Source organism: Gobius niger, assembly GCF_951799975.1.
Source record: "Gobius niger genome assembly, chromosome: 8".
Taxonomy (NCBI): Eukaryota; Metazoa; Chordata; class Actinopteri; order Gobiiformes; family Gobiidae; genus Gobius; species Gobius niger.
Window position 1 is genome coordinate 22,510,143 of NC_136859.1, and position 12,897 is coordinate 22,523,039.

General features: G+C 40.0%; 1 protein-coding gene across 5 annotated transcripts in view; it reads right to left on the reverse strand.

Moving 5' to 3' along the window:
• The window catches only part of klhl32 (kelch-like family member 32), a 35,163-nt gene that overhangs the window by 15,156 nt on the left and 7,110 nt on the right, over positions 1-12,897 (reverse strand). Inside the window, exons 2-4 of one of the 5 annotated variants that reach the window (XM_079561768.1) lie at positions 12,309-12,429; positions 8,919-9,096; positions 3,254-3,361 (exon numbers count right to left, since the gene is read on the reverse strand). In XM_079561768.1, coding sequence (XP_079417894.1) covers positions 3,254-3,361; positions 8,919-9,096; positions 12,309-12,421 — 399 coding nt within the window. In that variant the 5' untranslated portion in view covers positions 12,422-12,429. Of the gene's footprint in view, positions 1-3,253; positions 3,362-8,918; positions 9,100-12,308; positions 12,502-12,897 lie in introns of all 5 variants that reach the window. The other 4 variants (XM_079561767.1, XM_079561766.1, XM_079561770.1 and 1 more) reach the window with 4 other exon arrangements.

A 12,897-nucleotide genomic window follows, 5' to 3' on the forward strand; every position in this document is an offset into this window, starting at 1 on the left:
TAGGGAAGATAATAATACATTGGACATACATTAAACAACCTGGTCATTCAGAATATTCAGGTCGTCAAAGTAGTACGACATTTCTTTGCTATCAAACTTTGTTAATCCAGTCCTCCCTGTAGCTATGCTTATCTGCCCAATGGATAAATATAAACAAATGCAAATAGTTGATGAAACACAGCACATTGTTGTGTTTATTTTTCACTTTAACTCAATCAGATCTGCAGCCGTTGCAGCAGAGGGTATGACAACACGCCATGATAACTATAATAAATGTAAGTGCACTACTCATATCCTGCCCTGCGCTCCAGTCTCATAGGCCACTGCCGTTGGATCACTTTAAATCTAGCACAGCTTATGTCAGGTTTATGGTGCAGGGCCCGCCTCAACGTGGGAGTGAGGGGGGGTGCTCTGTAAATCAAAGTTTATTGCACTTTTCGCTTTACCTGGGGCAGAAGCAAAATGATGAGTGCTTGGTTGAAAATAAGGATAAGGCACCTCTAGCTAGAACCTTTCTGGTTTTACACTGAGGTATAGGTTTTTTAAGTTTGGATGTTTTTTTCCCCCCCTCAATTTAATTGATAGTGTAATATTTGGTATAACTGGAAGGTCCCATATTGCTCTTCAGATCTGGGAGTGTTTCAGTTGTTTTCAGCTATTAAATGTTTTCAAACTGATCAAAATAAAGGATTACACAGTCACTGAGTCCTTGGGCACTCAAGACACTTCACCCAACTTGCCAGTATCAATGTCGTGTGTAAGTGAGTGGTGGTGGCGGCTGATGGCTTAGATTGGCAGCCTCGCTTTCTACATACGTAGCTTGGAGTGAATGAATAATGTTTACGGTGTGGCGCTTTGAGAAGCTTGTCAACTCAGGCTTGTAAAGCGCAATACAAGTGTAAGCCATTTTAATTATCGTTCATTTCTTCACCATTCAGAGACACAAACTAACACAAAAGTTAGACGTTCCCTTGGGTTTTTTTAAGTTCTCTATGCATTATATCTTTATAGCCAAATTCACACATCCTCCCCAGTTGGCTAAAGTTAATTTTGGGAAGAAAATCCTGACTTTAGCAGGACTTTAGCCCGCTGGAGGAGTAGTTAGTTTATGATTGCAAAACAGTACCATGGTCTTGCGAGATATCCGTGCTTTTAAAGAGGTCGTTCGGTCTTTTATTTTGATAAAGACAGCACAAAAACAGAAAAAAAAAGAAGTAATATTTATGGTTTTATAATATTTTTGGATATTGCATCAAATTATTAATCTCAATCCAAGACTTTAGAACAGCCTTGTACTTATCCTCTGTCCTCTTTGGGATTGTCGTCGTCTCTTGGATGTCTTCCCTGGGACGTGATTGAAGGATTGTAGCAGGGACTAGCATATTGCCCTCATCTCATCCACCATCATCTCCGCCAGACAGGGGCTGAGCCAACCCATAAGCAGGGCGGCTTGTCCGCCTGCTGCTGACCTACTTAAAGAGCCTCACCCAGCCCATCTTTGCTCATTGTCACAGTGGGAATAACATTAAGAGTAATTACAAAGTTCACGCCGTCTTTGCAAGAACATTGAGCACTGCTTGTAATTCATAACCAGCAGGGGAAACGAGTCATATTAAAGTCTTGTAATAAATGGGGTTGCTGGAGGAGATTAAGGCTTGAAGGTATAGAGTGTTTCATAAATGTGGCAACACACACAGGAAAATTTGATAGAAGCAACTGTAGCAGAGGTTTGGATTCTAAAGTAAGAGCATTTTCTGAGGCTTAGATTAAAATAGATGATCTGAAAACCCATGTATTTGATAAATCCCTCACCCTAATCTAACCCTAACCCTTGTCCTCAAAATCCTGTTAATGCTGTTTTGTGTATGAAAGATTTTAAATTTCTGTGAATTTTATGCTTTGAATCTTTTTTAACATGTTTAATTTTTGTGTGTGGTTTAAATTCAAAATGAAAAATTCACCTTTTAAATATTCACTATTATTATTTTCCAAATAGTAAATGGTCTCAACTTATAGCGCTTTTCCACCTACATCAGCAAGGAACCACTCACCCATTCATACACCAATGTACGCAGACACTGGAGGCAAGGTGGGTGAAGTGTCTTGCCCAAAGACACAACAACAGTGTGCACCTGGATGCAGGATTCGAACCCCCAACCTTCCAATCATGAGACAACTCACTCTACCATCTGCACCACTGTTGTCTATTCATCTAATTCAACATGAAATAACAATAAAACATTTCAGTTACATAAATTCACCCTTAAAATAATCAATGTAAAATAATTTAAGACCTTCAATTCAACAGTTGAAAGTCAGAGTGTGAAAAAGATTCATCAAAAGCATGAGCATCGATCCTGGATGATTGAGAGCCAAGACGCAAGATGTTTCCTATTGGTTTGTGTCTTTTGTGGGTGGGACTTACAGATGAGGAAACACTTTGCACTTTGCGAATTTCACCCTCCGAATTTCTACTATTGAATTTGAAATATTTAAAAAACAATAGAGTCAATATTTTAAAGGTGAATTTTTCGTCTTGAATTTAAAACACTTGGAATAATGTGTAATGTAACATAAAACATTCAAACATGTTATTTAAATGTTACAACAAATCCAAAGCAGACAATTCACAGACAATTCAAAGTCACATTCTGATGACACAAAAAAAAATCTTCTATAAAATGTTTTACCATTTACTCTTTGCTTATACTGTACCTACTCGCTGCCCTTCAATCCAAAGCTGCATTTTGTCTCAAGACTCAACACCTGTGCTGTGTGTGTTTTTACATAATATAGAATAGAATTGAAGGGAATAGATTAGGATGGATGATAGTGGAGAGGAATAGAATAGAATAAAAAAAGAATGTGGAGTGGAGAGTAGTGTAGAGTAGAATTTAATGAAATACAATAGAATAGTAGAGTGAAATGAAATGTAATAGAATAAAAAGAAATGGAACACAATAGAATAGAATAGAATAGAATAGAATAGAATAGAATAGAATAGAATAGAATAGAATAGAAGAGAAGAGAAGAGAAGAGAAGAGAAGAGAAGAGAAGAGAAGAGAAGAGAAGAGAAGAGAAGAGAAGAGAAGAGAAGAGAAGAGAAGAGAATGCAATAAAATAGAATGGAGGAGAACATTAGTAACCGAAAATGCATGTTTTATGTTTGATCAAATTTAAGAAACAGGATTTTATTAGGCCCGCAAGCTCAACACTTCAGCCGTCTGTGGTCTTCCTGATAGTTGGGACTTACCTGTCCAGTGTATGCAAAGTCTAAAGCATGCTTCAGTCCGACACTGGTCACTCCTTGCAGAGTCACTTCATCTGCTTCGCTCTCCACCATGCACAGGCTGAACATGGCCTGAAAACAGACAAATAGCACACATAGGTCATCAGCAGGGGGCAATAGCACTTATTCTGTCATTATGTTTTGAACCTGATGCACAAAATAGAAGAATAAGGCCAACGCAATTGAGTGAGGCTATTTAAAGTGAGTGGTAATGAGGGGCAATGAGAAAATCAATGTCTCTGTACAGTGGCAAGTGTTGTTCTTATGTTCAGTGGACCGAGAATTGATCATATGATTTAGGGCACTGGTTCTCAAACTGCGTTCCAGATACCACTAATGCTATGGTATGGCATAGTTGAGTTTTACTTTATGAAATTAACTGACTTTAAAGCTACCCTCTCAGAAGCAGACCATCGCTGCACCTCCCTCACCTCACCTGCCCCCTCGCCATGTAAACACAAACACATGCAGGGATCACAAATGTTTGAAGCAGCAGATGCCACAACAGTTAGCGGCTAACACAGTCATAGTTAAGCATTATGACAGAAGTTTACAAACGATCGTGAACTGAAAAACATCTTAGTGACCTGCTCTGAGTGCAGCTTTAAGCAGGATAATGACTTAGAATAACATATATGTAAGATTGGGTTCATTGTATACAAGCAAATATAACACTATTGGGTGGTTCACTATTGTGCTTCACAGCAAGAAGGTTCCAGGTTTGATCCCCGGGCTGGACAAAGCCTTTCTGTTTGGAGTTTACATGTTTTCCCTGTGCCTGTGTAAATTTCCTGCGGATGCTCCAGTTTCCACTGCCACTAAAACGTGTACAATAGCTCAGGATGAATTATGTCTGTGTGCGTGAATGAAGTGTGGTGGTTGGAGGGTCCGTTGTCGGTCTACCCTAAAGGGAAGCCATGGCTACACAGTTTACAACCTCCATGTGTGCCGTGAATCAAGAAAAAATCCCCTACTTTATGTGAAGCACTTTGGGTGACTGGTGTAATCTGAAAAGCGTTCTACAAATAAGATTCCACTCCATTCCACTATAGAGGATATGCAGATGTCATCCCAGCACTTTGCCCCATTGGCCCTGGAAGTCAGCAATAATATATATATATATATATATATGTCTTCCCCCCCGTCACAACGACACACAAGCTACAACACAGCCAATGCACACCACTGCACACATGGCATTGTGTAAACAAGCAGCAACCTCCATCTCTCTTGGTACACTACATCTCAGTTTTTTTTCCTTTTTCTATGAACTGCATTTGTAGTTTCTGTGTCCCATAGTGTTTTGCTGGATGCTTTTGTACGTCGTTGCGGTGCTTTTGTGGGGTTCGGTGGATTTTTTTTTTAATGCAGAGAGTACATAATGGTCCTGAAGAAAGCAGCTTTTGAAAAGTAAACAAAAAGCTAGTGGACTTTTGATTAGTTTGGGTGTCAGTACCAGCTTCTACGGTCCTGTATGGGATAGGCCCGGTACCGCACCTTTTGGCCGGCTGACCGGGTCCACCCTTCATTTGTACTTGTAGTATTTTTACACAGGGCATGGGCGATTAAGGGATTAATTTCGTTGACTCATCTTTTTTCTGAGATAACTGAAGCAAGAAACTACAAAACCAACAAGCAAACAAAGCAACATCAATCAATTAAATAAACACCTTTTTTTATCCTTGACCTGCTTTTCAGTGTCCTTCATCAATATGTTTCAATCGGTTTTCAGGTTGTAACAATGAGCTAAAAACATTTGAGACCTACAAATTTCTTCTTTTGAAACACTGAAGAGGCACCGAGAGCCCCCCAGACCTGCAGCACAGTGGAGGCGTCACGGCATCCGGGCAAGACTCACAGCGAAGCCACACATGCCTTCTATTGTTCTGGCTAATGGAGGTTCACTGGAGAATAAAACATATTAAGTGCTAAGCTCTTCCCAGAAGATGTTGAAACTGTTGTGGAATGGCGAGAGCTGCGCAGGAGGAAGAAGAAGGAGGAGGTGGAGCTGACCAATTCCAAACCCAGGAGGCGCTGCACTATTTCAGAGGAGCTCTGAAGGAAGGCAACCAGGTTTCCTCCGGGTGCTACGGTTTCCCCTACCTCCAAAATCATGCTGGTCAGGTTGGCCTACAGTAGCGGTGTGGCTCAGTTCCAGTGGCTCAGGACTAACACATGAACACAATTGTTGTACAGTTGTCAAATGACAAATAAAGCACTCACTTACTTGCATGCAATCAAAACACAGCTTTAGCGCAGCTTCTGCAGTGTCTGAGAACCACAGTGTGAGTTTAGCCGCTGCCTGATAATCAAAGCTATTGACCAAGTTCACACCACGAGAGGATGACAAAGCTATCGATCAGGAGCCAGCCAGCAGCTGGGCAGTGAGGACTGGGAAAGTAAGAGAATAAATGTTCTTATGGAGAAGACTGCATCTGTATTTGTAAGTGTTATACTTGTTTTGAAAGGGAGGCACGTCGATAACCATTGAAAACTATTAAAGCAGAGGAACAAACATCTATCCCTAGATGGTAAAATGTTGACTAGCCAGTGGTCAGCCTTCTGCTTAGTTACCAGTTAAAGCAGTTGTATTGGTAGTAATCATCCTGGGCAACAACGTATCCTTGGGCAGGACACATCAACCACCTTGCGTGGTGGGAGGGGCAGTGGCCCCAGAATGGCAACCTCACTTCCAGTTGTGGCAGTTGTGGCTACTATAGTAGCTTGCCACCACAGAGTCTGGAATGAATGAATGAATAATGCAATGTAAAATATCTACGAATGTCCAAAAAACACAATATAAAACTGATTGTTATGAGCATAGCATTATTATCATAAATGTTCTGTGAAAGCAGTGATGCAATAGCAGGATTGTATGCGTATTTGAATGCAGTAATACAGTTGAAGTAGTAAAAGTGAAAACTGTTGCATGGCAGTAAGCAAAGAGAAGGCAACAGAATTAAAAGGCTTATTGCATTTTACAAGCTGGGAAGACTTTAAATGAATTGACCTTTCATAAAGAGAAGAGACAGCATTGATACTTGCTTAAAACTAATTGTGTCTGTAGATGCTTCTATTCCCAACAGTGTCCTTTGCCTTGGGCTGATGCTATAGTTGATATGCAGCACAGCACACTACTCTACACTCTGTACTACCGGACTGTTGTGTAACATCAGAACAAGACGCAAAAGCCTCAGGACAGGCCACTTAACTAAGAAACCCATTCTGACATAAAAAACAAATGTCACCAAATACTCCCTGATATGTAAGATCCAATAGCTGATATGGAAGATAGGGTCAGCAGGAGGCCAAGTTTGAGCTGAAGTCTGCACACATCTTTGCTCACAGCACGGCCACGATGAATCAGTAATTAAAAAGCCATTGGTCCACTGAGCACAGGAAGACAGACCTGCAGGTTATGGTGGCAATGGTGGTCCCAGAGGAAAAGACATTTGGACCATTATTGCGAGACTTGTAGACAGAAACTACACTCCATTACAATGCTTTAATATCGCAAGAGGTCTAGAGTACAGCACTGCATCATTTGATACCTCCTTTCGGGAAACCCAATCATTATTTGATGGTAAAGGATCCATAAATATTTTGAGGATCCAGAGAACATTTTAGATGATACAATGAAATAGTGTGTTTGGGAAAATGTTTTGCCTGATTCCCCAATCCATCACACCAGTCCAAAAGTGTTCCTCAAACTGCTGATTTATAACAAACATACTACAGCAGAGCATCCTTGTTCACTTACTGTCTATATTCACTAGTATTGTATTTCTTGTGATGTGAAAAAAGAAGACACCATTAAAGTGCCAATATTAACATTTACGATGACTGCAGTAGAATAGGTAACAATATACTTTTCATCAAGTACTAAAAGACACAATAACTTTATTTTCAGCAGAAAACTTCTTCCACCTCTGACACTGGGGCATAATTTCAGCGCTAGTCCAGAGTCCAGTCACTGCAGCACGTTCACATAATGCGACAGCGGGGTACTGCGCTGGGCTGGCCTGCTGCCCACTGGTGCTTTTGTTTGGCGTCATATCATCATACCAGAGGTTACTTGTAACTCACTAATCCACCTGAGAAAATATACAAGTTCATATCGAGGTAGATTCAAGACAAATATTTCCTTTAAACCACCATATGTAATTTATTCTCAACTTGTGTGTCAAGGGCTAAAGGTGATAGTCTTCATGCTTTTTCTTGTCCGATGTTTTAATTGCATAGGATACAGTTATAGGTAGAATGACAAATCCTGGCGGAAGAATCAAGAAGTATATTTCTTGTGCTGAAACAAAAACATCTTGGCTCGCATAGTCAGTGTGAGACCTCTGTACAGACCATTTACTTCTGTGATGAAGATGGGAAGAGGCAGATGACTCAGGTCTCAGGTAAGCGGCTCGCACTCTCTCCCCCAAGGACTCATTCATTATGATTACACATGTCCTCTGGGCTGTATAATCACTCTCTATGTGTGTTCGCCCTGGACGTCTGTCAGACTGAGAAATTTAGTGAGATACTGTGTAATTTGAAAAGCACCGGAAGTAAATGTGCACAAATACGTGCCATCTCTGAAACAGATCTGGTATTCAAGAGAGAACCTTGAGCAGATCTCTTCAGTAAATGAACAAGAGCGAGTGGTGGAGTCAGATGACATGCAACAGATAATGCTATTAAGCTCAAGGAACAGGGGAGAAAGGGCAGTATTCTTGCGTACTGTAGCCTGCTGATCTAATAATCTTCTGCGGGATTCTCAGTGGGGATTTTGAGTTTAAAAATGGATGAGAACAAAGGCAGGATAAAAACAAAAGGAGTGTGACTCGCCCACCACTGATGCTCTGTTCAGCAAAAGTAACCTTCACACACACAGGAGCAGGAATCCCAGAGAAACTTATACATTTTTAATCCCCCTCTCATTTTCAAGGGGGATTAATTTGTGCTTCCTAATCTGCTCAGTGTCACTAGATCAAATCTCATCTGTGCTTTGTCTAGGGGATTTACTGCCTGCCTCAGTCTACCTGTAACAACCTGGAGACCATTTATTATGCACGTAAAAATTGCTATTTAAAAAGGTGCTGTTAAAGGTGTTATGTGCCACAGCCCAAACCCGACTCCTGATTAACCATTTAACTAGTAAAAACTCAATTCTGGTGTATAGCAAAAAGGGGAGACCAGATGGAGGGTCAAAATCATGCAATAATATTAATAAAAATGAACAATAACTTTTTGTTTCACCTTTATAATTATGTTTTGTTCAATGTTTTGGTAAACAGTGATAACATGGTCACTCCGTCATGTGAGCAAGAATGTGGGACAGATTTCAGGCAGGTTGAAAAGAATCCCAGTTGTGAAGAGTGTTACATAACAACAACATATTGTCACTGGTGACTAATTAGCACTGTGCTACTGCCTCTTAGCTTTGAAAAAATAGGCTAAAATAACCAGAAATAGACACTAGCATTCAGTATCACGCAACAACACAGATAGGCCTTTGATATGAACCTGATTTATAGAGAGAATGGCACAGATTGCGTCACAATATGTGAATGCCACAAGAAGGCAGGTTGGTTTACTGTGGTGACACACAATGTAAAAATTAACATAATATACTCACCCTGAAGTAGTCACTGCACGCTGCCAGAACAGCTTTATGAGCGTGAAACTTCTGCTCTCCGGCCACCAGTGTCACATCACAGAGCAGCCCCTCCTTTCTCTGCTGGTTCAGGGCAGACAACACCGAGTCCTGGTGGGACTTCGACTGGCACAGCCTCTGTCCCGTCAGCATCTCCCCACTGCTACACACATGGATACATACATTTGTTGCATTTGTAGACATAGGCTATATTTTTATATTTGGAGCTTTTATTAGAGAACAGACGGGAGAAACAAATGCTATGTTTCAGATTCTGCAATGTACATAGAGTTACAATTGCCAGAACAATTGCTAGGAGGTATGCACTTGCATCGTCTTCACTCTAAAGTTTAGGGTGCATACCCTCTTGTTTGAAAAGTCTAAACCTACAATGTTGTGGGTTAGTGTCAAAACAAATAAAAACAATGTAGAATAGGCAATCCATTTGGCTTCTAATGTTGTTCGATCACCTTTGTTGTGCAGGTGACGCGGTGACATACCCACCCACTATTAAAAGTAAATAAAAGGGTCATGGAAAAACTATAGTAACTACTCGATCATTGCTTGTGTCATAAATAACTCTATGTGAAAACGGACTCAGGTTGTTTTGTCTTAGTATCTTTAGTTTACGGATATGCTCATAATATCCATGAAATTATTGCAGTTTGAAGGCCCATTCCATGTTTTGCATTTGTGCTAATTGGCAATTACATAATGATGCTTAAATCTATTAGCTCTAAATGCTAATGACAGGCTAATACAGTGCTAATCATCCCTGGTACAAACAGATGATTACAGTTTTTCTTAACACGGGCATGAGAAAAGATATGAAAAGAATATTGAGAGAAGTTCGATCACTATCCCAAAGATTGATGGACAAGGGGTCGACTGGGCTTATCATCACTTATTGTGACATGTTCACAATGTTTATTATCATCGTCCTCATTCTAGCACAATTGCCCAAATTGTTTCATTCAACACTAGAAACACTAGAAGCAACTTCTGTCTGTTTGATGAGGGTTTGGAATTGTTTTTTGTTTTGTTTTTCTTAATTTCCCCACAAAAACTAATATGACTTTGGTAATTATGCTAGGAAGCTAAGGTCATATAATACTGGTTCAAAAATGTTGACAATGAAATTTTTTATACACATATTTGAAAAACGCACTCTGGTACCATGATTGTAAAATATGATATTCTTATGTAACACACACACAATGAAAAGTCCATTGTGCATGCCGCTAACCATTTTCAGCACCCCTCTCTCTCAATTAGTACACACCCCTGTCTGTCTGCATCCATCTCCTCCATTTAGGCGACTGGGCGTCACTCTAAATACTGCTGCAGAGTGCCAGCAGGCTTGCTCTGTCACCTTCACGGTGCCGGGTGTAAGAGACGGAAATAATGTGCGTGAGTGGTCAGTGTATGCGCTTGGGGCACGAGGTGGGCCGAGTCATGAGTCAGGGGCTGTTTGTTTGATAGTTTGACTACAGCTGGAGGAAGAGGAGCTAACATTGGGGTAAGACTAGATCAGTCCCTGTTCTGTTGTAGAAGCTGGGAACTCAAATGAAGGCATCGAATGGTAATGAAGCAAGTTCCAAAGCCAAACAAAATAATACTGAACATCTTGCAAAGATAAAAACTGTATACAATTCTGAAGTTTTGAAGACCAAAATGAAAATTGTGTGTGTGTGTTTTGAAGTGTAATAACAAGAACGCTTTGAGTAAAATATGTTTTGATAAAGCGCAAAGGGAACAAATGTAATGAAAATGTATTGATCGTACAAACAGTAAATCTCACTCAGGCTGAAACGCTGTAAAGCTCTCCTGTGTATTCCACCGAAATAGTGCAGAACATAAGTGCATTTACAGTAACCAATTTAAGAATCTTGCTGTTTGCCATTACTATTGTGGAGCCAGTCAGTCACTTCACTCGAGAATGGTTCACCACTGCTCAGTGAAATGTTGTTGAATGCAGGTGAAATATGATCTCACTCATTAGATGCACCAGGCAAATCTGAGCATTTTTTACAGAGAAAGTCATTAGCCATTAAACTATGACTCACAGTGCACACGAAAACACAGACATTCAGAGTCAAGGTAAGTCACTAAGTAAGTAAACTAAATACTAAAACATTGCAACACATACTGAGAAGAAATCCTAATTTAGAGCCTTTTGAAAACACATTGCATTTGATGAAATGTCTGATATTTGCAGTGACGAGATCCTGTCTTTTTTTATCCAAATTGTGGGAGTCTACAGCAAGCTAAAAAAAATAGTGGCACTAGTGAAACCAATTACACATGATTGAACAGTCTTATATATAATGTGTTTCACGGACATCGTCAACTTAAAAAGCAATGTCTTTAGTTGAAACTTCAGTCAAATTTGCCACCCATTAGTGTACATTATGTAATTCCTGTGTTATGCTTAGTTTATTTGTATTTGTAATCAATGTAATATACATGTACATTTCCCTGTGATAGAGCACAACACAAGATGAGGTCCTTATCCACAGACAAGAACTCAGAACAAGACATTCTATTCTGTGTGTGTGTCGAAATGGCACCTACACTAACAAACACTACATATGGCGTACTACTGCTCATACTCTCACAGTTTGACATTAGATAGACATCAGAAGTATTACATTATTTCTTCCTGAGTTTCCCAATTACAAAATACTGTACAGTTGAAAATAGTTGAATGGTAACGTATGAATATCCATAAGCAGGCACATACACAGCCTCTGCATCATGAGCGTGTTTACGCAGTAATGAGAAGAATTCATGTATTCAGTTTTCCATAGACAGGCACAAACACAGCTATGTGCATGTACCCGTATATTAATTAGCATTTTATCCAATTGCAATTACATTATCAAACATACACTTGTCAACATGAACCTTGAAACTAGCAGCATTGACAAGGAAAGTGCCTGGAGCTACATTTCACAACAAGCTTTTCAGTACAGACTGGTGTAATTTCCAGAGCAGTCTTTGAATTGTTCATAAACTCAACAGAAAAGCAGCATAGCTACATTAAAGCAAAAGGTTGACAATGTATTTTCCTTCAGATGGCTACCAATACCAATCATTACTGATAGTCATGGGTCACCAATAAAAGCACATTCATTGGTAGTCTGTTATCTTGCTACTTCACCTTTGTTATTACCAACTCCACTGCAGTATTTGTGTATGTTGATGTTTAGGTTCTTTTTTGTATGCTCTATTTAGTGTGGTGCATTAAAAAGCCAGGCAGTAAAGTGGGTTGTTGAGACTGAGAGTGTGTAAATCAATATTGTTTTTTCCCTGTACTAGTATAAGATATATTCTTATTTATGAAAGATTTCGATGGACAGTAAGTCCTACCTGAGGCTGGGTTCAGAAGGCATACCCGTCGGGACAGAGCCAGGGGAGAGTGGTTCAGGCCGGGAGGAAGTGCTTGTGGCACCCTGGGACAGTAGGTTCCTCACTGGACACATACATCAGCCTGATAGGACACAGCAGCACGTCAGCTTTACTCAGTCCATCCACTTTAACCCAGCTACAGCCTGACAAGCTCCTGTGCAAAGTGTGAAAAGATACAGCTCAATGACCTCCACACTGACATTGTCTTCGCCATTGATTTACCGTGCTGTATTTTGACTGGTTATCTGTGGGGGCACACTTTGATGTCTTTATAATTAGAGATATTGACTTCAATTTAACTTCAATAAAAAAAATATTATAGTAAACTAATGGCATTTTGGTCAGACCTAAATCTGTGAATTATTATACTTTCAATGTTGCCTGACCTTTCACACACACACAAAAAATGAACTCAAAACTGAATCAACACTGCCTTTGTGCCCAGGACCATCCAACTCCTAAACTCTGCACAGTGACTGACAGTAATGAGGTCTTTCCAGAATCCAACCCATAAACATTGGAACATTATGATCTGTTTGTTTATATGTTC